Genomic DNA, 25,767 nt, shown 5'->3' with positions numbered 1-25,767 from the left:
TCCGCCCAGTGAAGTGTTCATCTCTCACCTAATGCTACTGGCTGGTTGGATGTACCCTTCTGCTTCCATCTGTGTGCGTCTATTGAACTGCAGGAGGGACTATTTTACTACTATAGCCCCCTTTATTTGAAATAGAAATGCAACAGGACTATATCAAAGGCAATAAAGACCAATTCAGCAAATCTTTACCTTCAAGGGGTTAGTGTTCATTCCAAAGCTTTGAGAATTACCACAAACATGCAAGTTTGTGGGTGTTGGCCTTGTTCACAGGTGTCCCCACCCTGAAACATGCATCCCATGCCCCTGTGAGCAGATGTGCTGGTGTGGAAAAATCTATCGCACTGAGGAAATATTCTGCAGGAGTAAATCCACGTATGTGCTCAAATTCAGATTAATGATGTCAATTTGCCTCATTAAAGTTGAAATTGGTCCTAGGATGCTTGTTTCCGGTGCAGGGAGGACCTGGCTTTTCAGTTCGGGCTGGACTGTTCCCATGATGCACAGTGTCAAGGCTGATTTGCATATGGACAGGTCTAAACTAGGGTGGCATGGTGAGCAAAAGAATGATGGATTTAACCCAGATCTGTGACTGGGGGTGAATGTTTTGATTTGTTCAGCATTCCGTCCATCAATTGTGTGTCTTTTGCTTTCTCGCCCTAAGTGCGCTGGGTATGCCTAGACGTGGGTCTCGGCTCATTATGCCACTGGAATCAAGCTATCCTGGCTGATGAGGGCTAAAAGCCCGAAACTGGTCCTAGGATCCTTGTTTCAGGTCCAGGGAGGACTTGGCTTGGCAGTTCGGGCTGGACTGTTCCCATGAGGCACAGGGTCAAGGCTGATTTGCATATGGCTGAGTCTAAACTGGGGTGGCATGGTGAGCAAAAGAATGATGAATTTAACCCAGATCTCTTAACTGGGGGAGAATGCTTTGATTTGTTCTGCATTCCGTCCATCAATTGTGTGTCTCATTAAAGTTGGAACCTGCATTTTAGCGAACCTGAGGTGCACAAGTAACTATGCACCTCTGCCCCTACGAGTCCTAGCACAGCACCGCAGGCTGAATTAGCTTTACTCCATCGAAGGGAGGTGAAGTTCTTAAAATCTGCGTACCTTCTCCTTGTAGCGGGTGCTGAGCATATGGCCAGGCGCAACCGCGTAGGAACTTGTAAGAAAGCGTGAGGGCGAATTAAACACAGCTACTTACAACAGATGATGGACATATGCTGACATCATAAGAAAGTTTTAAAAAAGTTTTTAAAAATCCGATATGGACGAAAAGTGACCCACTGTTAAACACGTCCATGCGCCCACAGGACGTTAAGTCTTCTGGGATCCAGAGCTCACCTGGAAAACAACTCTCTGCCAGAGTCACAACAATATGTGTAGATCTAAACAGAGGTGCACTACCATGATCCGCCCAGATTCATGCATTCTTGTTAATTCCAGAACTGCACATGCATTTTTTTTTTAAACGGAAGATTCTCAGGCGTGGGCCTAATGCTATGTCACACTATATGGTGACATTTTCTGTTCATTTACCAATATTTCTCTAAGGGGAAAACCTTTTTCTGATGGGAGAACCCCCATGAAACACGAGGGCCGGACCCAACACAGCCACTAGTTCCTGCCACTTATAAGAGATGTTTGTGTTTCCAGTGGGGGAATCTACCTGCTCAATGCATGTAAATACCTCAACACTTGGAGGTTGCACGGGATCGCTGCACGGAACTCCTACGCGTCCTCTCGCTGGGATCCGCGGAACCTGGAACGGGGAGTTACCTCCACACCAGATATTCTAAAAAAACTACAGCCTTATCCACAAGCGACATTTTTAGTACATTTTGTATAACTACAAGAGTACCACAAAACATACCACAAAATGCTATTCACAAACTGCACTTCTAAAGTACTACAGCAAAAAAAAACAAGCATTCGCAAAGCCAATCGATCTTGCCTACGGGCGAGCTATTGGCTTTGGCAATTGGGTGGGGGGTGGTGAACAGGAGATCGGGTGGGGGTGGGGAACAGGATTGGTAAAATAGGCGGTATAAAGTGGGCTGCACTGGCCCCGTCATAGAAATGTTTTCTTTTCTTTTGTCTGTTGGGGGGGGTTAGGAGGAACAGGGACAGGGTGGTAGGGGAGAGAAGGCAGACCACAGAGCCGGCTACAAAAGATGCACTCTGTAGAGTGACTCAATCTCGGTGCTGGCCCAACATCCTGTGACTATGGGGAAATTACTTAATCCTACGGTGCCTACAATAAATGAATGGGTCCTTGTGCAATGTAACTGGTGCTCATGTAAAGCGCTCCAATAACTTCAGCTAGAGTTTGCACAATAGAAAAACTGCAACAAATAAACAAATCAGAGGATTTCATGAAGCACGACGGGACAAAGACATCTGGCCTCCCGATTCATATATTATGCCTCTCTGTTTATGAGGTGTTACCTTACCATCGTTCACCCACGGCAGTGGGAGGGAGAGGCAACACGGAGGCAACATGCGGACACAGACAATGAGAGGGTGAGAGAGAGCAGACGACAAAGCCAGCTACAAAAGATGCACTCTATAGTGGCTCAACAAAAAGAAAAAAATAGCTCTTTCTAGCAGTTTTTTGCACATCGCTAGTCCCTTCCCTGGTGAAGGGTGAACTGTGAGACATTCCAAGCTGCCAACAGTCTGCATAACGCACCACAGCACTTTACTGGGCAGGAGCCCTTGGTGTAGAGCGCATTTCAGGGAACCGGACTACTACGCCCAGCAGCCCTTGCGCTAGGAGCGCGTTCGGTGCGCGTCAGCCAGCGCAATTAAGCAGCCACGGGCTCCGGCAGCGCGGGACGTGTGCTGGCGTGCCCGGGCCAAGGGCTGGCCCGTCTGCGCCTGTCCGCGACCGGATGAGGCTGGGCTGGGCCAGGACCCTTGGCTGTTTGACACGGAGAGAGGAACACTGGTACCCTTGGGAAAGTAAGACCACAAGAGGTAATTTAATATATTTTAAATTAATTGAAGAATACATTCAAAATAAAGTTAATAGTGATGTAGCCTTTTTCTTTTTTCTAAAATAAATATATAAAATGAATTTACATTAATATTTAACATAAAAATATTTTTCAATATATCTTTCCATACTTAACAATACAGAGATCTAGAGATCATTAATGTTCAAATTCAAAAAACGTTGTTAAAATATTTTATGATTAAATAATAAATATGTACCCTTTTTAAATATAATCAAATTGAATGTATTCATATTTTTAGTAATTTAAAATAATTTAATTTAATGTAGCATTGTTTCCTATGGGGTTTTATTTAAAGTCCCAACCTCCATTATTTTCTATGGGAGAGAGTTGCAGTACCAGTGGTTGGCCATGTGTAGTGCTGGACTTACCATTGTTTTTTATTTTTATTTTGCAGTAGCACTTTAGAAGTGCAGTTTGTGAATATCATGTTGTAGTACATATCGCCGTAGTACAAAACATACTAAAAATGCAATTTGTGAATCAGGCCCTTTGTGAATTGCAACGTAAATCTTCATGTTCAAAATTTCTCTAGTCGGTCTACCTATAAGGAACAATATTTTGATACAGGATAAAAGATTCCTTGTCCGCTGAGTTACTCATTGGTAACTTAGTAAGCAGCAAAGTGGGAGAGAGAAACAATAGTTGTAAGCAAAGGTTTCTTCCCGCACAACAAGCCCTTCAAAATGTGGCTCACCCGGCTTTGGTTGGCCGCAAGGGCTCAGCGGATAAGAAGATGGAGGGGGTATTGTTTCCCCAGGACAAACACTTGCAGCGGTAGCAAAGGATCCCTTGGGCAGGGCTTAAGTTGGGTGGGGCCTAGTGGATCTCAGACCCGATGGGGCATATTAACAACGGCCAGCGATAGTTATCGCTGGCTGTGCTTAGCGATAATTATATTATCGCAGGCAATCTCTGGAATTTATCGCCCTGGTAGTGCGATATTAGCAACGTGTTACTCCAGGGCGATAAAAATTCCAGAGATAGCGAGGTTATCGCCATTTTGCAGGGAACATCGCTGGTTTTCCAGTGATGTTCCCTGCAAAACAGCGATAACCTTGCTGATACGACCCACAGGGTCGTATCAGCATTATCCACCCCAATGTTGGGGATAGGTAAGTCTGCATTTTAGCAGGCGTTAGTTTTTGGGGAAACAGCTGTTTTCTCCAAAAACTAACGTGTGTTTAAATGCTGGGGCAGCCTTGTAAATATCGTGATGTGAACATCAGCGATATTTGCAAGGGTGCTAACATGCAATTATGCATGTTAGCACCCTCTTGTAAATAGGGTGATAGTTTTAAAAGCCAAAAAAGCGGAGATAAAACCCTTGCAAATATGCCCCGATGTTTTATAAAAAAACAACTTTGAAACAGGTCCCCATCTAGCAATAACTCCACATCCTAAACTCTAATGGCAAAAATACTTTTCAATTTCTCAACAGACATTGTAAAAACTCTCAAAGTATTCCATACAAGCGTCGCACTCCCCCCATTTGTGTTTCACATTTTACTTCATCTTGTAATTCCCTGACGAGGTTTTCTTTTTTCAAGATGTTGTAGTTTTGTTATTTATTTCAATGCAGCAAAGTCTCTAGCATAGAGTTTAATTTGAAGATGTTCAGAATACATGCCCATCCAATCCTTGGCCTCTCTACATGGTGCACAGAGTAATGGTCCCAAATGTGCGAATATGTAATTGTGTGAAAGTGTGTGAAGGAAGGATACAGATGTCCAAATATTGACAGCATCAAAAGAAACGAATATGAGGTGCTTATAGGTGTTTGAGGGGTGTGCACTGGGAGAGGGATGGTCCGTCCAGAAGAGTGAAAAGACATGAGCTGGAAGATATCCAGGGGGAGGATTTCAGAAAGTTATAGGGAGAAAAATGGTGATAGTATCTAACACAGTGAGAGACAAGCAGAGGAAAGTGGTGTGAAAGGGAGAAGAGAATTGATGGAGACTGTCCGAAGACCATTACCCCTTCAACAGACCTTAGTAAATTTAAGGCACAGCCTCGTATTTTTAGAAATTAAATAATTTAATAATGAATTTTAATTATTCACAACAAAAACATTTTTGTTATTCATTTATCTGATACTGCTAACAAGCATTGGCAAAGCCAACGGGTCAGACTTGTTTTAGGTAGTGGGTGTTGATTGTTGTGTTGTAACTTGTAATACAGACAAAAGGAAAGACAAATTGCTATGAAGTGGCCAGTGCAGCTCACTTTATGCTGCCTATTTTTACCAATCCTGTTCACCACCCCCACCCAATTGCCAAAGCCAATAGCTCACCCATAGGCGAGATCAATTGGCTTTGCGAATGCTTGTTTTGTTTATTGCGGTAGTACTTTAGAAGTGCAGTTTGTGAATAGTATTTTGTGATATGTTTTGTGGTACGCCTGCAGTTATACAAAATGTATTAAATAATGCAGTTTGTGAAAGAAGGCTGTAGTTTTTTTTAGAATATCTGGTGTGGAGGTAACTCCCTGCTTTATCTTCCGCGGATCTCAGCGAGAGGACGCGTAGGAGTTCCTTGCAGCAATACCGTGCAACCTCCAAGCGTTGAGGTATTTACATGCAATGAGCAGGTAGATTCCCCCACTGGAAACACATAAACATCTCTTGTAGGTGGCAGGATCTAGTGGCTGTGTTGGGTCTGGCCCTCGTGTTTCGCGGGGATTCTTCACTTAGAAAAATGTTTCCCCCGTGGAGAAATAATGGTAAATGAACAGAATGTTTCACCATATAGTGTGCACGAGGCATTAGGCCCACGCCTGGGAATCTTCCATTTTTAAAGAATTTCATACGCAGTTCTGGAATTACCAACAATGCTTGAATCTGGGCAGAACGTGTTAGTGCACTTCTGTTTAGATTTACACATATTTTTGTGACTCTGGCCAGAGCGATGTTTTCCAGGGGAGCTCTGGATTCTGGAAGACTTAAGGTACTGTTGCAAATGGACGTGTTTAACAGTGTGTAACTTTTCATCCATATCGGATTTTAATAAAAACTTTTTTAAAACTTTCTTTTGATTTCATTAGCTGTGTTTAATTTGCCTGCATGGTTAGTTATAAGGCCACGTTGCCCTAAGCCAGACGCTCAGCCCCGCTACCAGAAGAAGGTACGCATGGCTGAAAGTAAAGAAAAAAGCTCTATTACACAGCCAGCTTCGACCGCGTCATAGAGCTTGTTTTTTATTTTCAGCCAAGCTGGATTGAAGCCAGCGCTGCTGTACAATATAAGCTAAAAAACATTGCAAACCCAATAGATCTCGCATAGGCGAGACCTGTTGACTTTGCCAATGCTTATTTTCATTGAGTGAGTACATCTATGCCATTGAACAAGCTACCAACATGTGAACAAATCTTTGATATGCAGGCATTGGTGAGGTTTTTTTCTGGGTGCTTTGCTCAAAATAGCATTAGAGGTTGATCTCTGCATTTTCTAATAAATCTTTCGAGTGTTGCTGGCTGGCTACATACATACTATAGAAAGGGCCGCCTGCTCGAATAGCCAGGTCTTGAGGAGTCTTCTGAAGGTCAGCAGGTACATAAACTGATCTGTGATTTATGGAAGGCCAAACGGGCTGGAGTGAGTCAGTCACATGTAATGAGTGTGACACGGGACACCTACCGTCCTTTCAGAGGCTAGTTAGCCATTATGCCACCATCTGCACTGCATATAATGATAGCTGTATATTCATGCAATACTAGAAACCTCCCAGGGAGGTCAGCTGGCATGCTGTGTGGAGCACAGGATTCTAGTTTACATGCTTTAAGCCACATCCTTCATCACATACGCCACGTCTCTTGGAAAGGATCACTAGGTAGGTCTGCTTGGCCGCGCTCCTTTGAGGGACCCCCCCTGCCTTTTTATCCCGTTTAAAGCACGGCCCTACAGCCTGCCACCGATTGGTAAGAGCTCAAGAATCCTGCTCTGGATTGGCCCTTGAGCCTCATCGTTGGACACAGTGGGAGATCTGTACAATAGAAGTGGCGGAGCGTGTCGTTAGCCTCCTGGCACCACTTCAGAAACGCAAGGCTGCACCATATTTACAAGAATGTGGTGCAGCCTTGCGTTTCCCCCTGTGATGGCGCTAAGTTTAACAACTTAGCACCAACGAAGGCCCCCTTTCACCAGAGTGCAAAGGTGCCTGCATGAAGGGGAGGATTGGTTATGTGTAGGAAGGTGTCCCTTCCTGCACATAAACAATATTAAAATGCCATTTTGTAACTTTCATGTGTGCTGCTTCATGCAGAACACATGAAAGTTACACAATTTTTTTTAAAAAGTTTTGAAGGGACACCTTCCTGCACATAAACAAACCCTGGCATTTTGCTTTTTCCATGTGAGCTGCACAAGGCACCCACATGGAAAAAGCAAAACCGAGGAGAATTAAAGCATTTCTCCACGTATTGCCACCTTAAGACTAGGGTTTTCCTGGTCTTAATTTTGGCGCTACCTCCTATGTACGCCATCCTCGTTAATAACGTAAGGCCTCTATCACCACGGGAACGTCACTAAAAGTGACGTTCCCGTGGCGATATGTACATATGCCCCTGAGAGGCCAATTAGGATGTCAGTCGGAGTTGCCTCTGACTGACATCTCTGCGGTTTAAAATCCGATCAACCCCAGGGCAGCGGTCTGAAACCGCAATGGTGATGCGACCGCACATGGTGCCGTCGCAAACTCCTATATTCCTATGGGAGCTTGTGTGGTGGTAGGACACCGGACGCAGCAGAAGCTCCCATGGAGAAATGGGAGTTTCTGTAAATCCCTGCACCGTGTGGCAGCCATCTAGCGGTACCTGCCACATGATCCAGGCACGGTGCAGGGATTTACAGGGGGGCACCACGGGTGCCCCGCCGGCCCACAACCGTAAGACACAGAAAGAAAGGGGTCCTGCTGGGGGCCTCCAAAGTCACTTTCCGTCATGCTTTCCATGTCGGGAAGCCCAACATGGAAAGCCTGTCGGAAACTGACATCATAATTCTGAGGGCGGAACCGTCGTCCATTAGGGATTATGATCGGTTTCCGACTGGTCGAAAGGCTCCTTGAGCCCGTCGGAAGCCAGTCAGATTGACCGGCTGGTTTAAACTACGACTGCCTTCTTTGTAATAAGGTGGTTGGAGTTTAAACTAAGGATGTCAGTCGGTAAGCCTCCGCTGAGTGGTCGAAGGCTTACCGACCAACATCCTAATTGGCCCCAAAAGCATTCAGTGGCAACACCTTCAGGGGACACACGTTTACCCCAACAACCAGCAAAGCAGCAAATATATGCCGCGTTTCAGTGGAGGAGACAGCAAAATGTTACTGTGCCTAAAGCGCAAAAACCCTTGCACCAGCCATGCCTACACCAGCACAGCTCCTGCTCACTGGAAGTGTGGCAGGATGGGGGCCGTCTACTACACTAGGTCATAGGTAACTACGCAAACATCCAAGAATCTGCTCAGATTCCTTCAATCTTCAGAAGCAGCTAATCCGTTCAGCAGAAGACCTGGTGCCTCATTCTAGTCAAGAGAATTACCATGAACAAACCCAAACCCATGTCGCAGCCCGCTGTGCTTCCCTGGAGCAGCATTTTGGCCGGATCCTGCATTTTGCTTTTATCCATTGCACATATTTACAGATTGTACCTTGCAAAATGTGCACAGAGAAGAATCTCTAGAGTGTGAAATTATCTCATGCACAGAAATATTGGGATGCACCAGATTCAGGTATTTCTGATCAGTTTCCTCCTACTGTAAGAGTCTTCCATCTGCAGGAGCTCAGAGCCTAAAGTGAGTCACCAAAGACCCAGCCTCTGTGTGGGAGATCTGGGAACTAAAAGGACACCCCAGTTGAGACTATTCAGGGAGAGTTTTAGGAACTTTTCAGAAGAACTGAGGGAACGATTAATTTTTATTTATTGCATTTTTATAAAGCGCTGACTTTACCCGAAGGTGTCAGAGCGCTGTATAATAGAACCAGTTACGTTACATGAGAGAAATGTTACAAAATATAATGTAACAAAAATAAACAGGAGACTAGAAGAGGTAGGGTAAAACCATTGAAGGCAAGAACACAATATCAAACACAGCAGGCAAGAGTGAGGAATGTACAAGAAAATATTACAAATTTACGAACGGACTTCCTAGAGGGGTCTGAGAATGAAGGTATTAGTTCTGAAAGTGTCTTTGGAAGAGAAGAGATTTGAAGTCAGCTTTGAAGATCCGGATAGAGGTGGTGGCACGGAGCAATGGCGGAAGCGAGTTCCATATTCTCACTGCATTACCTGAGAAGGATTGCGCCATCGATCTTTACCGTTGGAAGGAGGGGGGCTCAAGCAGAAACTTTTCCGCATTCCAAGAAGGCCTCGAACCTCCAGACATTTTCAGTTTATCCGCCAGGTAACGAGGGGAGGAAGTGTGCAAGGCTTTGTGGGTGAGGCACGCCGTTTTGTAAATAGCTCTTGCCTCAATGGGAAGCCATCGAAGAGAAGACAGGATAGGAGTGATGTGGTCCCTTCGTTTGGACCCTGAAATGAAGCGAGCTGCTGAATGGAGGACGGATTTTAGGGGGGAGAGGTGAGATTTGGGTAGGCCAGTCAGAAGAGAATTGCAGTAATCCAGTCTAGAGAGAACTAGCGATTGAAACAAGGTTTTTAGGTCATTCTCCGGAAGAACCAACAAATCCCCCACAGAAGGCGCAGCTGGTAACGTGCGTTCTTGGTAATGGAGTTGATGTGTGAGATTAGGTTGAGTCTTTTGTCAAGAATGACACCTAGGGATTTAGCGCTGTCGACAATGATGGATGCATTGTTGAGTAAATTCAGCTGATTCAACCATGATTGAACAGGAGGCGGAGAGAGAGAGGTAGATAAAAGGAGGAATTCAGTTTTGGAGTGATTAAGAATGAGTTGGTGAACTAACATTCAGTTGTGAATATAGTTGAGAGTAAAGGTGAGTAGTGAGAGATCTTGTGAGGAAGACACCTTGAGGTAGATTTGAGTGTCATCCGCATAAAGATGATAGTGGATCCCAGATTTACTTAGGAGGTTCCCTAATGGTTCCATGGACAAAAAGCATATGTGATCTGAAATTCCACATCTGAATTCAAAGAATACCCATTAGCGAGGCATGCCAAGATGGCGAATGTGCCTTGCTAAGCTCGGCGACCCAGTCTGCATTATTCTGTACTCTAGTGACCATCCAGCCACGGGGAATAGGGCACGGCAACTGGGTCTCTGCAGACGCAGGCTGCTGAAGTTTGGACCATGAATGGCTACACCTGAAAGGTTCATGCAAGGAGAGCGTCTGCGACCGTGGCTGAAGCCTTGGGCATGCGGCCTGTGCCGGTATTGAACTGTAAAGGAGATCAGCCACCCGGAGCTGAAGACCTTGCAGTGGTGGCAGATGCTCCAGCCCCTGATTAGAGAGGGTGGCGGCACCTGGCAAGGAACCCAGGGAATGGCCTGATGGTGTATGCCTCGTAGCAGCCTGGCCATGAGACGTGTGAAGGACCAAGAGCCGCAAGATGCGACATTAGATCTGTCACGCCACTGCAAAGGATTGCCAATCTGGGAGGGATGTCCACACCAAGTGGAGCAAGATGCGACAGAGAACATCCAAGGGGGTGGGAGCGCTGCAAAGGAGCGGTTCCCATGGGGTGCCTGGCCTTGAGCGCTTGCCTCCTTTCCGCCCCCTCCGTACACGGTGTGAGTCGACCATAGTGCTGGGTGAGGCGTGGGGGCTATGCAAGGGTAGAAAAAGCCCTGCCCTGCTGCATAAACAGGACATCATGCATGGGCCAGACCAGCCCCATTGAACTATGAGCAGTGCTTTGAATAGGAAAAAATAAGTGCAGGTATCATTAAAATGAGCTGGAGGTGTGGCAAGTGGGCGGGGCCATGGGCGGGGTAAGGGCAAGACATGATGTACATAATGACTTCTATACCAGTTGCAGCACATATCAAAACACAATAGAAATGCTTTTTAAGATTGGGTGGGGGCTCACAAATATAAAGTCCAAAATGAAAGAAACTGATCAATTTCTTTCACAATGAAATCAATGAACTTTTGCATTTAATAATTTTTGTACAAATAAAGAAAGGACTGTTTTTAAAAAACACTCTGTTCGTTTTGGACTTTATATTTGTGCGCCCCCACCCAAGCTTAAAAAGTACTGTTTGATCTGGATTCACAGTGACGCCACTCAGCAGCTGACGTCAGGGGTAGCGGCACATACATTGATACGCTTGGAACTGGGATTAAGATGCGGCAATCCTTTGGTCCGCTGCTGCTTTTCACACAACAGAAATGCATTTAGGTAAACAAAATAGGTTAAATCATTACACAAAATGAAAACCAAACAGGATATGTTAACATTTCCTTGTTTTGTAATATTGCACATTTTTTATGTCAAACGGTTATTTGTTGTTGTTTGGCACAATGCTATATATTCTCAAGCGTGTACACACACAAAAACAAACAAGCAAACATATACAAAAGCATTCCACCATGCAAAGGAGCCTATGCGGAATAATCATCAGCGGCTGAGCTCAGGACTACAGAAGTGCCTTGGCGGTCAGAGACAGCTTCTTCTCGGACAGCCTAGTGCTCACCAGCACTATCAGCCAATGAGCCTACCAGTAGCGAAGTGCCGGTACTACCAGTGATAAAAATAAGAGTGCCGGTACTCAGTACCTGTGAGTATCGTCCCATTTAAAATACTCTCTCTGCCCTTTTCACTACGGTCAGGCTCTTCCTGTCTCTTGCTGGTTCAGTGTCTTTAATCCACATCTCCTCTCTGTTCTTGGTTCAGCTCTAACCTCTCTCCGTGGTTCTGCCCTTCTTACTCCCACCTCTTGCTTACTCTCTCCACAAGTCTCTTACATTTTGTCACTGTTTTTCCCCACTTGCCTCCTCTTCTCCACTCCATGATGTACCCACACCCTAAAATGTGCTATATTTCATTATTTGTGTTGATAGAGAACGCTCACTGTTGAGGCCTGTGTTTTTAAAAAAACAGGCCTTAAAAAAAACCTTGCAAATTAGGATTGATATTGTTTCTAGTAAATAAAAGCATAATTAATTTAATCACATCAAAATAGTTGCAAGCTGTGAACGTGTGTGCCTGAGCGCAAGTGCCATCGTGGCCCTGCAAATTCTGCAGGGCAACATTTTAAACTAAATTTCAGGCTAAAGGTTATTTAATTTCTCTTGATCAGACTGCTTCCGAGCATTAAAAGTGGCAATTTGATTAAAATCACATGTGGGTCATCAATAGTTAAACCAGTTACATTAAAAAATATAGCAGATTTTTTACTTTACACAAATTTATGTTAAAAGACCATTTCTAAGCACCCATTTCAGAATTGAACAAATATCTGGTATTTTTATCGGAAAAAAGTGGCAATCCTAACTTCAGCTGTCACCACACTTTTTTACATTCCCCCCACCCCACCATCTTCTATGTTTATCTAATTTTCCCCCCAACCAGATCCATTGCCAGATGTCATTCCTGGGGGGCTGCAGGGGTCGCTGATATTCATTGCTCTTTTGGCAGGGCTGCCTTCACACCCAGGGATCTCTCCCTGTTATCACGGCAATGCAAAAGAAAAATGGGGGAGGTAGAGGTATAAGCTAGGTCCACCATCCATAAACAGTATTAGACTTGAAAAACCCGAAGTATCAGGTGAGAACCTAGCCAGAGGTGTGATTTCTTCACTCAATTCGAGTTAGAGAATCTACAGGGAAGAAAAACATGTCTTTCTTGAGTCCCCTTTTATTCTTGCTCCTAGTCGGTGTGGGCTAAAAAAGGAGTATAATACTGGAAAACCTAGCTATAATGGGTTAGGTGTACCTAGTATTAGTCAACATGTTTCGAGCGTTCCCCAGAGCTCTTCGTCAGGACTACACAGGGACCAACCCTGTGTACGCAACTCCAAAGTAACCTTAATAAGGTGAAGGAAAACGGACATTAAATGACGCTGCAACTAATAAGCATGTGTTAATAAATACATACGATTGAACAATTTCACGTAGTATTTTTTAGGTAGCAAAATTATGCCCCATGGACTTGGAGGGGCTGTGGGTCTCTCAAATACTTGGAATGAGATATCCTCACGGCGTATTCACCAAACTGGTGCCCCTCCCGACCGCATCTAGCCTATATAGACTAGGAGCAATAATAAAATAATTTCGCCCACTAGCTAGGTATTTTAAACTCACTTTGGTCCACTCCACTACATTTCCTGCACTACACATAGTTCTCAAAACAGTGCTCCTACGTAATCCGCACGTCGTAGCACGCCTCAGTCCGTAGAGGACTGAGATGGCCCCTATGATGAAGCATGTTACCGTGAGGAAACCCCAGTAAGTGAGGGGACTCAAGAAAGGAAAGTTTTAGTTTTTCTTTCCTGTAGATTCTCTAACTCGATTTGAGTGAAGAAATCACACCTCTGGCTAGGTTCTTTACCCAATACTTCGGGTTTTTCAGGTCTATCATGTAAATGCAGCCATAAGTGTTGGAGGGGAACACAAAGCTTCTGTGCTGAAAACAAAACTTGAAAAGAAAACAAGCTTTGGCGAGGGTGTGGGATGTTAATCACTGCGTGACACAAGCCCTCTCCAACACCTGCAGTGTGGGGAAATTCAAATGTGCGCTCCTAATCCAGCAGCCTCTCTGCAATAAGGCTACTTCAGGGGCTCATGGTTGTTTGCAAAAACCGGAAGCAGAGCAGGATTTGTCCTGCCGTGCCATCAATCAGGGGACCAGTACTCTCCCTGACTAAGAAAAAAGTGCCGGTACTGGAGACTAGAAAATTTGGAAGTGCCGGTACTCAGTACCGGTGAGTACAGGCCCATTTAAAGCACTGAATATGTGCGGCAACTGGGGTGTGGAAATGGGGGGGGTGACTGCATGCGTTGGTCAGTGCCCAGAGAGGCGGAGGCAGGCAGTGGCGGGCCTTGGGTTCCCTCCTCTTGGTTCCCCCCCTCCTGGCCCAACAGCAACAACAGAAGGCAGGGGATTGGCACAGAATGTAAACCGGGGTCTTCCCCATCCAACCGCAACTTGCTTTGGCCACAACTTGAAGTGGAACTGGATAGAGAGGGGAGAGGTGTCTTGCAACTGAGGATGGAGTGGGCACCCTGGTGGGGCTGGTGCCCGAGGCAACGGAAACCAACCTAGAAGCAAAGATGGCCGTCGCAGATCACACAGCCAGCAATATTGCCCAGATGTACTAGGACGCGCACGGCATAAAGGTCTACCCAGAGGGACCCGGAAAGGGCGTAAATCCCCGGCAGGTGGCATGTGGCAGGTGGACAGAGCTTGCCACCATGGGAAAGAATAAAACACCCAATCCAAGGGAAAACAGACCGCTACTCCAAACCGATCACAACCCCTCCTCAGAAGGATTCATCTCTGGCCGCTACGCAGCCAGAATTAGATCCCTCACAATCCACAGGCTCCATATTGAAAGCTATCAAAGGCAGGACCTAAGGAACACAGTCAAGAGGGTAACAGACGCATCGGGGAGGATATCCAAGACTGGAGACTCTCTTAAGATGGCACAGGTCAAGATCCACGTCCTCCAATGCACAGTAAATGCGCTAGCGGTGTGAGTAGATGATAACGAAGACCGTTCACAACTAAATAATATCAGAATCGTCAGCACCCGGAGGCAGAGAGGGCCAATCACCCACGCAATATATGCAAACATGGCTGAAGTCGTGGGTCCCAGAAGAAGAAATATCCAAGTACTCTTTGGTGGAAAGCGCTCATCGCTCACTGACACCTCACCCACCTCTGAGGGTGCCACAGCGACCAATAATTGCCAGAATCTTTAATTTTGCCGACAGGGATGTGACCCTGAGAGCAGCCTGTAAGCTCAACAAAGTTACTTGCGAATCTGCCATTGTGATGATATTTCTGGACTATACCCTGAAAGTACAACAACAGAGTAAATCCTTTCAGGAGGTTAAAAAAAACCTGCATGCTAAGGATCTCATGCTAATGTCTCGGCATGGCGGAAAGTCAAATACAATGACAAATCCCTATTCTTCTATACCTTCAAAGACATGTGAAATTGGCTGGAGGAAAGACCAATTTGCAGGCTTGCCGACAATCACTTACAGACTCTGACATGATGATTGGTCGCCTTCCACAATGCCTTGACAGAGTTGGGAGGGCACTATACCATGGTAGTCTATCCGCAGTTAGACAGAACTCACCCCAGACAAACTGCCAGGACTACACCAGGAAAACCAGAGGGTTTCCTACAGGCAATTGGCATGGGCAACATCTGGAGAACCCTATACCTGCAGGAACAGCAATACTCATATCATTCTGCTGCACATAACTCCCATTCGAGAACTGACCATTTCTTCACCCTCTGCATGTCCTTAGACTACTTTACGGAGGCAGAATATCTGGCATGGGATGTCGGACACTCACTGCTATGGGCAACAATGAGCACACACAATGGGCGCCTGGCCGGGGACTGGAGGATGGCAACATGGCACTTGGGGAACCCCACAGTGGTTGCCACATTGATGAATGCCATAGAGTGTATTTCAAAGAAAACACAGGGTCATTGACATGATCAGCAGTGGCCTACAACCTACTGTCAGGTGTATAATAATCTCTGGAGAAGTAGAACATCCAGTCATGCTTCGCATGTGAGTTCAGGACTCTGTCAGTTTGCCAATAACATGCCAATAACATGCCAATGGTTCTAAGTCTTGTGATTGGCTATTTGGTCTGCTGTGCCTATTGCGGCAGGACCAACGCTAATTTGCATATGGCTGGTTCCTCTTGAAAGTGGCATGGTGGGCAGAAAAATGATGGACTGGATTGAGGCCCAGAGTAATAACCAGTTTAATTCAAGCATTCCACCCATCACTTTTATGATTGTCCTCAGTGCAACAGGTGTGCCCAGACATAGGTCTCATGTTCACGGTGCCATAAGACTAAAGCTGCACCCACTAAAAAAGTCCTGAATAGGCTGAAACCGGTCCTAGATTCATTAAGTTCCAGCCCAGAGGGCACCTGGCCTGGAAGTTCAAGCTGGACTGTACCTATCCTATTGGAGCAGGACTATTACTGGTTCCTGTCTGACATGGCATGAGATGGCATGAGGTGGCATGGTGGGCAAAGAAACAATGGATGTGAATCAAAGCAACTAGAAGTGTCTGGGATTAATTCAAGCATCCCACTCAGTACAGACTTAGCGTATAAAGAGTGGAATTTTCATCCCCCAGAAGACAGTGCCATACATATTTACTTTGACAATAGGTTGGTAGCCAATACTTTGCATCTAATGTTTTTGTGGGTTCATATTTCGACCATGATATTGTAACGTTCACTATTCTCGCCTGGGTAGTAGCTGTTTCTCCCTCACGGGCGCGTCTCCTGCTGTGGGAGGGGGCCTCTGTGGAGGTGAGAGGGTTGGATTGAATTCCCACCAGTACCTGTGCAGCACAATGGAGTTTCCATTCGCTAACATGGCTGCTGTAGACACACCTTCAAAGTGGCATCACCTGGTCTGTGCCCACCCATCGTGGCTGAGGGGGCAGCGGTTACCGAATGTCATGGGCACTGCACTCACCTCTCCAGGGTAACCCACCCAACTTTCCACTGCATCCTCTCTGGGTGCTGATTACCACCCTCTCAAGGGCAGATCAGAGGGGCAACTCAGCCTCTTCATTAAATGAATCCCACCGAGGTGGATGGTAAAAACGCCTGTCAGAAGCGCACAAGTGGACGATTCAGATCAAGATGTACTTTGTAATATTAATAATAAATATTATTATTAAATAGCTTTGGTAATACACCAGGTCTACTTATAAAGCTCTCTCATTATTGATGGATATCCGGCGCTGTACTATGAAAAGGGCGCATTCTCCTTGTTAGCGCCGTGGCACACTTTTAAACAGGCGCACCGGGTGCAAACAGGAACAGAGCACCCCTATTACAAAGAATGCACTGCCCCAGGGGGACATGAACTCGTGCTGGCCTAAGGGCAGAGCACTCAGTGAAATACAGAGCGGCTGCTTCACAGCCCCCTCTGGGTTTCTCTGTGCAGGTGACACCCAACAGCACTTTGCAGAGAGCCCCCTGCAGGTGGGTGCAGTCAGTTGCTGCACCTGCTGCAGGTGGATGTTTTGGGGGACACTCTTCCTCGCCTCCAGAGGGCTGCCTTCAGGAGGTGCACTGAAAGTGTGCCACCTTTTGTGGCGCACTGTGAGTGCCCCAGCTAAGGCCCTGTTGAATCTGCCCCCACGTCTATAATACGGAGAGGGAGCAGGGGGAAGTGATTCCCTCATTTGCATGGAGCCACACCCCCACACAAACAAGGAACACCCCCTCATGAAACCGCTGGCAGTGAGCGGTCCTGTACTATATGTAAGGGTTCCGAGTGGTGCCACAGCATAGAAAGGTCGCAGTGAGCAGACCTGTACTATAACAACTGACTAACCGCTCAAATTACTTTCATATTTCACTATACTAATTCACAACTAATCCTTCATGGGTTCCTGAGTACGGTGCTACTCACTGAAAATGGGCTTTAGCACCCCATCAGGGGTAGCAGGCGCTATATAAATGCACACCCCTTTTCCCTCCACTATCCTTCTCAATCCAAATAACTAATACCCACCACTCAAATTACTTTCATATTTCTCTATACTAATTCACCACTAATTCTTTATGGGTTCAGGAGTATCGTGCTATTCGCCAAAAAATTGCTTCAACGCCTTGTCAGGGGTGGTAAGCGCTATATAAATTCAATTACAATACAATATGTTCGTCCGCGCTATGAGTATCACAGAAGTAGCCGCACAAGCTTCTGCGACCCCTTCTCTAATATCAATATTTGCCCCGGAAGTGCATTGTATAATAGGTACCTAGATGTTTATTGCTACTAAGTCCGTGGTACTTATTTTATAGACCTCAGAAGGATGAAAGGCTTAATGGGCCCACCATTATTCAAATCAGTGACGCCGTGGTGAAACAGATCCCTGCAGTGGATGTGATAGTGATCGAACATCCTAATTAGGTGTTTTATTAATTCACAGGGCCGAGAGTGCTACCTGGTCTTGGCGACAGTCCGCGCGGTAGTCACATCTGGCACTGACACATTCTGGCTCGTGCAGGATGAAGGTCCTAGCCTTCCTCTCGCTGGTCTTCCTCCTGGGTCCATCCGTGGCCAGAGCGGCCTTCAAGATCTGTGCCTTCAACATCCAGAGCTTTGGAGAGGCCAAAGCAGCCAACAAGGCGGTCATGGACGTCCTGGTGAAGGTGGGTCTTCTGCAGGGCCAGGGGAGGGTGGGTGTCCCTGATTGGTGGCTTTTCTTTGCACAAGAGTAAGAAGGAAATATTTTTCAAGAATTTCTTCAGGCAGTGTTATGCTATCCCATGCCAGGCTTGAGTAACCAGCTGCATGTTAGGGTAGAGGAGCTTGTGTTAGATCCAGCTCTGCTAAACCTAGCTTTGTTCTGCTCTTTTAAGCTAGGCTGGGTTAGGTTAGGCCAGGGATCTCCAACCTTCCCTACAGTGAGAGCTGCCTTTGATCATTAAAAATCATTGAGAATTTACACCGAGGCCAAATAAATGAAACACTGCCCCAGGGTGCCCCAGCCCTGCCACAGACAGCAGACAGCAAATGGCACATCTGGGGCCCTTAAGAATTAGTTTTGTCCCTTTGCTATTGAGACAGCAAAAGGGAGAAAGGGATAGAAATAAAGGGAGAGACAGAAGACGTGAGAGAATAAACAGAAAGGGAGAAAGACAGCAAACAGAAAGAAGGTCTGAATGAGAGAAAAAAGGCAATGGAAAGGAGAGGAAGAAGGAAAGAAAGGGAAAGGAAGTAGAAGAAGAAAGAAGAGCACAAAAGAAAGAGAAAAAGAACAAGAAAAGGACTGTATTTGAGTATTTTAGGTTGTGTCGTCTATTCTATGTTATGCTAGACTCTGCTAAGCAAAGCTTGCTATGTTATGCTAGGCTCTGCTTAGCAATGCTTTGCTATGTTATACTAGGCTCTGTTTAGCAATGCTTTGCTATGTTATACTAGGCTCTGTTTAGCAATGCTTTCCTATGTTATGCTAGGCTCTGCTAAGCAATGCTTTGCTATGTCATGCTAGGCTCTGCTAAGCAATGCTAGCTATGTTATGCTAGGCTTTGCTAAGCAATGCTTTTCTGTGTTATGTTAGGCTTTGCTAAGCAATGCTTTGCTATGTTATACTGTGCTAAGCAATACTTTGCTATGTTATTATAGGATCTGCTAAGAAATGTTTTGCTAAGTTATTGTAGGCTCTGCTGAGCAATGTTTTGCTATGGTATTATAGGTTATGCTAAGCAACGCTTTGCTATGTTATGCTAGGCTGAGCAATTTTTTCCTAGGTTATGCTAAGCAATGCTTTGCTATGTTATGCTGCGCTGAGCAATGCTTTGCTATGTTATGCTATGTCTGTGTTATGTTAGGCTCTGCTAAGCAATGCTTTGCTATGTTATTCTAGGTTACGCTAAGCAATGCTTTGCTATGTTATTCTAGGTTACTCTAAGCAATGCTTTCTATGTTATTCTAGCTTATGCTAAGCAATGCTTTGCTATGTTATGCTGTGCTGAGAAATGCTTTGCTAAGTTATGCTACGCTCTGCTAAGCAATACTTAGCTATGTTATGCTAGGCTCTGCTAAGCAATGCTTTGCTATGTTATTATAGGCTCTGCTAAGCAATGCTTTGCTATGTTATTATAGGTTATGCTAAGCAATGCTTTGTTATGTTATGCTAGGCTGAGCAATGCTTTGCTAAGTTATGCTAAGCAACGCTTTGCTATGTTATGATAGGCTGAGCACTGCTTTGCTATGTTATGCGGTGCTGAGCAATGCTTTGCTTTGTTATGCTAGGCTCTGCTCAGCAATCCTTTGCTATGTTATGCTAGGCTCTGCTAAGCAATGCTTTGTTATGTTATGCTAGGCTGAGCAATGCTTTGCTAAGTTATGCTAAGCAACGCTTTGCTATGTTATGATAGGCTGAGCACTGCTTTGCTATGTTATGCGGTGCTGAGCAATGCTTTGCTATGTTATGCTAGGCTCTTCTCAGCAATCCTTTGCTATGTTATGCTAAGCAATGCTTTGCTATGTTATTCTGGGTTATGCTAAGCAATGCTTTATAATGTTATGGTAGTATGAGCTATGCTTTGTTATTTTACGCTAGGGTATGCTAAGCAATGCTTTGCTATGTTATGCTAGGCTGTGCTGAGCAATGCTTTGCTATGTTATTCTGGGTTATGCTAAGCAATGCTTTATTATGTTATGGTAGTATGAGCAATACTTTGTTATTTTACGCTAGGTTATGCTAAGCAAAGCTTTGCTATGTTATGCTAGGCTGAGCAATGCTTTGTTAAGTTATGCTAAGCAACGCTTTGCTATGTTATGATAGGCTAAGCAATGCTTTGCTGTGTTATGCTAGGCTGAGCACTGCTTTGCTATGTTATGCGGTGCTGAGCAATGCTTTGCTTTGTTATGCTAGGCTCTGCTCAGCAATCCTTTGCTATGTTATGCTAGGCTCTGCTAAGCAATGCTTTATTATGTTATGGTAGTATGAGCAATGCGTTGTTATTTTACGCTAGGTTATGCTAAGCAAAGCTTTGCTATGTTATGCTAGGCTGAGCAATGCTTTACTATTTTATGCTGTGCTGAGCAATGGTTTGCTTTGCTATGCTAGGCTGTGCTGAGCAATGCTTTGTTTCCTCTTGTTGAGTTAGGTTATTTTAGGCTGTGCAATCCATGCCATATTATACTGTGCTATGTTGTGTAAACTGTGCTATGTTACGTTGTGCTATTCTATGCTATGTTGTAAGGTTAGTTTAGACTCCTCTAAACAGTTACACATTGTTAAGTAACGCCTTGTCCTGATGTGTTATTTTATGTTATGCTAATTTAGGCTGTGCAAAATTATACTATGTTATACTATTTATGTTATGTCAACATATGTTTGGCTATGTTACGTTAGGTTGTGTTATGTTACACTATGCTGAGCAGAGGTGTGCTAGGCTATGCTTTCTCATGCAGCGCTATGCTCTGTATACAGACGCAAAGGATGCTTCCGCCAGGAGGTCATCCTTCCAAGACCAGCTCATGTACAAGCATCAGCCAATATTACCTCCAAGCTCCCTCAGCTAGAAAGTATCTGAGAAGAGAGGCCAAGGATTGCATGAGCAAGCGCCAGGTGCTGGTGGATCAACCACTAACAGAGCTCCCAGAGGCCTCAGAAAGAGACACGCAGGCGCTGTGACGTAAGCAGAGGTATGTCACAACCCCACCCCTCACTGCTGCAGTGACCAAGAACACCCCTGACCCGACCTCTTCTCCTGGGCAGGTTCACTATTCCAACTCCAGCACTACCGGTGAAGAAGTGCCTCCCTGTAATGCTGTCACAGGTGTGCTGGCCTCTCGTGTCCTTGATTACAGAGGGCAGACTTCTCTGTTGTGACAAAATAAGGTTCAAGGCAGCTCTGAGCCCCCCAGAGCACAGTGCAGTGACTTCCGGAAGTGGCCTCTGAGGCTGAACACACCCAGGCATTGCGTCATCACCGGTTACTTTCAGGGCTTCCTGCTGTCAGGGGTTATTTTTTGTCACCTCAAATGGGTCTTTGCTAATATTTTCCCAACTTCTGAAACTCATAAATTGCCATTTCAGCACCACAAAAACATAGCCAGAGACACTGAGGGGCATATGTACAAGCCCCTACTGCCATCAGAAGGTCACTTTTAGTGACGTTTCCGTGGTGATAGGAGCCTCGCCTTATTTACAAGGCAGCATTAAGCCACTTAAAGTAGCTTAACGCTGCCTTGTAAATAAGGCTCCCTTTCACGCTAGGCTTAGCATGAAAGGAGTGGGCAGTGGGAGTTGCATTGGGCGTTCCACCGCAACACCCATTGTTTTTGACGCAGCCCCCTATTTACAAGGGCAACGTAAACAGGAGGCAGCGCCAAAATTAAGAGACAACCTGGTCTTAACTTGGCGAAACGATGAGAAATGCTTTATTTCGTCTTGTTTCTGCTTTTTCCACAAGGTTGCACACATGGAAAAAGCAAAACACCTTGGAGTTTTTATGTGTAGGCAGGTGACCCTTCCTGCACATAAACAATCCGTAAAAAATGACATTTTGTAACTTCCATGAGAGCTGCAGGAAGCAGCGCACATAGAAGTGACAACATGGCATTTCAGGATTGTTTCTGTGCAGGAAGGGTCACCTGCCTACACATAAACAATCCTCCCCTGCACACAGACACCCTTGCACTCTGGTCACAGTCAATGACACAACATTTGTGCAGTCATGAGAAGCTCTGAAGCAGGGAAACATCAGTTTGCATTGAGTGCTGTACAAGTGCAGAGCTTGGGAGAGTCAAACAAGCATCTGCAATGCAATCGATCTCGCCTTTTGGCCTTATAAGCATTTAGCCATGAATCAGATTGTCAGCAGCTGGGGGCCAGTAGCGGTTCTACCGGGATGTGGGGCAGGTAAACAGTTTTCTAAAAGGGCCACGCTGTGTTTTAATAGCCGAATAAAGAAAGGAGGAGGGGCAGGGTGACGAAGTTGTTTTGACATAGAAGATAGACTAATGAAGCAAGCGACTTCGAGCCGTGTAAGTCTCCCCATTTTACACTGCAGAAGTTCCACGTTGCCTTATAGAAATGTACAGATAATTATACCACTAGTGAACAAACATTCCAAGGCTCGGCTCGTGCACAGGGTCTAAGATGGGCCTTCGGATTCGCTTTCGATCTTTCTGCCCTGAGTGAGGAACCCCCAGAGATGTGTCGTACCTCATCTGGACACCTCTGGAACCTTAAAACAATAAAATGATGTCAAAGGCGGGGTTTAGTGAGGCATCCAGGAGAAGGTAAGCAGACCTTCATGCCTCGCGACCATCCAATGAGATGGAGGTTTTGGGGCCGCACTCGGATTCTCTAAACATCTCTATAGACCAGGGGTCACCCTCTCACAGGGCACTGACCAACAACTCCAGAAAGACCACTCCAGGAAAGGGGGGGTCCACGACTGAAGCTAAGGGGGGTCCACAGCCACATGCAACAAAACTGAAAGTCCACCTGAGAAGTTCAGGAGGCAGGGCCCTCAAAAAGAGTTATTATTTTACAAGCTTTACTCTACCATCCAACCACTGGCCATAGGTTCTCAGACGTCACCCGAGGTCATGCGAGTATGGGGATGCAGGGTCTGTGTTTACACTGAGGGGCTCCTCATACTCTTCACGAATGGCTCGTGCTGATTGGACAAGGAAGAGTCCTTGGTCCTCGGAAGAAGAGTCCTTGGACACAGGACATTTCCCATCCAACTTTCTGACATGTTTGATGCATTTTCTCTGCACAGATCCTGGTGCGGTGTGACATCAGTCTCATCCAAGAGGTCCGCGACTCCAAAGGGGAGGTCATCCCGGCCCTGATTAAGGAAATGAACAGGTAACCGCGTCCATGGGTGGGTGAGGTGGGAGTTTGCACTCGTCTAGTATCCGTGTGACAGTCCAGAAATCCTTGCATTGGAGATGTCTGCACCCAGGCCATTCTGAGGTTCTACAAACGTCCAATCAGGAACAAAAATTGACATCAAATGCTTTACCTTTTCAAGGCATAATCCATTATTTTCCAACTAAGCCTGCAAGAATGTGACGGCCCCTATGGTTTTAGCAAGAAAACATTATTTAATATTTGTAACAAATAAATAATAGCGATACGTGAACAAGCACTTGCAAAGACCAAGTCCTGGGCTATTAATGTGATAATAAAGCTCAGTGTTTATTTATTTATTTATAAAGTTTTATATAGCACAGACTTATTTATAGGGAAAGGTAACTAATCAAAACATGAGTCGAACATGGGGAGTATAATAGGCATTGAATCCAGAAGTGCACACATAACAGCTCATTTATAAAACCAGATTGAACGAGGAGAGGGCGATATGATGGAGCATAGTGATATAAGGGGAGTACGTGAGATAATCATATACAGGAATTATAACCAATACCAAAATATTAATCTATACCTGTTTCAAATGTGGCGTCTAATAGGCATTGTTGAAGGTGCTCAGGTGACCCTCCCGGTCACCATTTGGACCTGATTGGAGGAATCCCTTTTCTGATCCGGGTTACACTCGTGGCACGTGTTGAGAGGTGAACCCCTAGAGTGCCAGTAACAAGGTTCATGGTCTTTGCATTATATCTGCTTGGGTAATGTGAGCTGCAAACCAGCGGCATCATGTGAGAAGGGTGGCACTCTGAAATCAGGACTTGAGCTCAAAGGTAGTTCTCTCTTTAATTGCCACCTCCATACACTTAATTCAGGGGGTCTTGGTCCACTTAAATCTGCTCCAGTGAATCCTGGGGAACTTTAATCCCTGCTAAATGTTGACAACAGAACTATAAGACTTCACTAGCGAGAGCCATGGTGGATCCGCACGCTGAACTCCGCCAATCCCGGGCTCGATGATCACTTGACTGGTAGCAAGCAAGTTTGATTCAAAGCGTCTGTCTTAAAATAATATTTTGTCTCTTGATTTTGCCCTTCACTTTCGTTTGTTCTCTTAACTTTCTCTAATCTGTGTTTTTCTTGGTTTAGTCTACTAATTTGTTGAGCTGCAAATTTGTTTATCATACGTTTGGAAATTATGAACAAATGTTGACGTTATCACAATTGTACCTTTTCCTTTTAGAGTAAAGGATAGTCTTTCTTCAATGTCTAAAATCCTCCACTGTGATATACTAACTTACAAGGATGAACTCTATATCTTTTTCAATGTATTCACTGTTCGATTATTGTTATCTGATGATATATGTTTTTGTATCTGAAGAGAAATTATATGTGTCCTGTCGCTGGACCCAGGATTCAGAACCCTTGACCTTCTTTATAGATTAAAAAACTTGCAATTATATACTTGTTGTGATTATGGGCACTTCTGGATTCCTACATATGTCACTGATAAAAGGCAAAGTCAACTTGGTGGTCCAGTTGCTGCCTCCCAAGGCTGGACATTGTTGGATACATTTTGGGTGTTTTTTTTATCATTTCATATTTACCTTGCCGAAGAGCAGGCGTAGCCTTGAAACTTGTCCAATGGCCAAGGAATGGTGTTTATTGGAGACGGCTTTATAGCAGCGATAGCCTTTGTTTGTGTGGCTCTCGACTCAGTACAGTTTATTTCACCTGTCTCTTTACCGAAGAATTGAAAGTCGTGTTTCATGAGCTGCCTTGATTTTGAACTTGAATCATATGGAATTATTTTGACTGGTACCTGTCACATCATTGAAAAAATGTGAAAACCCCAATCTAATGAATTCTCTTCCAACCGCAGTCTTCTTCCGTGGGGAAGGGACGTCCGGCCAGATGTATGAAACGGCTTGTGTGCGATTTACTAATAGCAAATTTTAGTGATTCGCTATTAGGACATCTCAAACTGCAATGTATAACAGTGTGTTTGATACTGTTAGCGATTCGCAGTGGGTCGCAAACGGACCTGCCTCATCAATATTCATGAGGCAGGTCGCAATTTGTGACCCATTGTGAATGGCTGCAATCACAGGGATGGTGACCCGCTGAGGTCAGCAGGCTACCATGTCTGTGATTGGTTTTTAAATTAAGCAATATTTCTTTTTGTAATGCAGCCCGTTTTCCTTAAAGGAAATCCGGATGCATTTCAAAATAGAAATGAAAAGCTACCTTTTTATTTTTTTGAAATAGGCAATGGTC

The 25,767-nt window shown here is 45.1% G+C and overlaps 1 protein-coding gene across 1 annotated transcript in view; it reads left to right on the top strand.

The window, feature by feature from the left end:
• Positions 1–2,308: 2,308 nt before the first annotated feature.
• Positions 2,309–25,767, top strand: part of LOC147684365 (deoxyribonuclease-1-like) — a 49,609-nt gene continuing 26,150 nt past the window's right edge. Inside the window, exons 1-3 of the mRNA XM_086940283.1 lie at positions 2,309–2,979; positions 18,079–18,301; positions 23,399–23,487. Coding sequence (XP_086796409.1) covers positions 18,158–18,301; positions 23,399–23,487 — 233 coding nt within the window. The 5' untranslated portion in view covers positions 2,309–2,979; positions 18,079–18,157. The remainder of the gene's footprint in view (positions 2,980–18,078; positions 18,302–23,398; positions 23,488–25,767) is intronic.

The sequence above is a fragment of the Lissotriton vulgaris genome, chromosome 10 (genome assembly GCF_964263255.1).
Source record: "Lissotriton vulgaris chromosome 10, aLisVul1.2, whole genome shotgun sequence".
In the NCBI taxonomy this organism is placed as follows: domain Eukaryota; kingdom Metazoa; phylum Chordata; class Amphibia; order Caudata; family Salamandridae; genus Lissotriton; species Lissotriton vulgaris.
The sequence above is the reverse complement of the archived record's forward strand: the minus strand, read 5'-3'. Positions and strand labels throughout refer to the sequence as shown.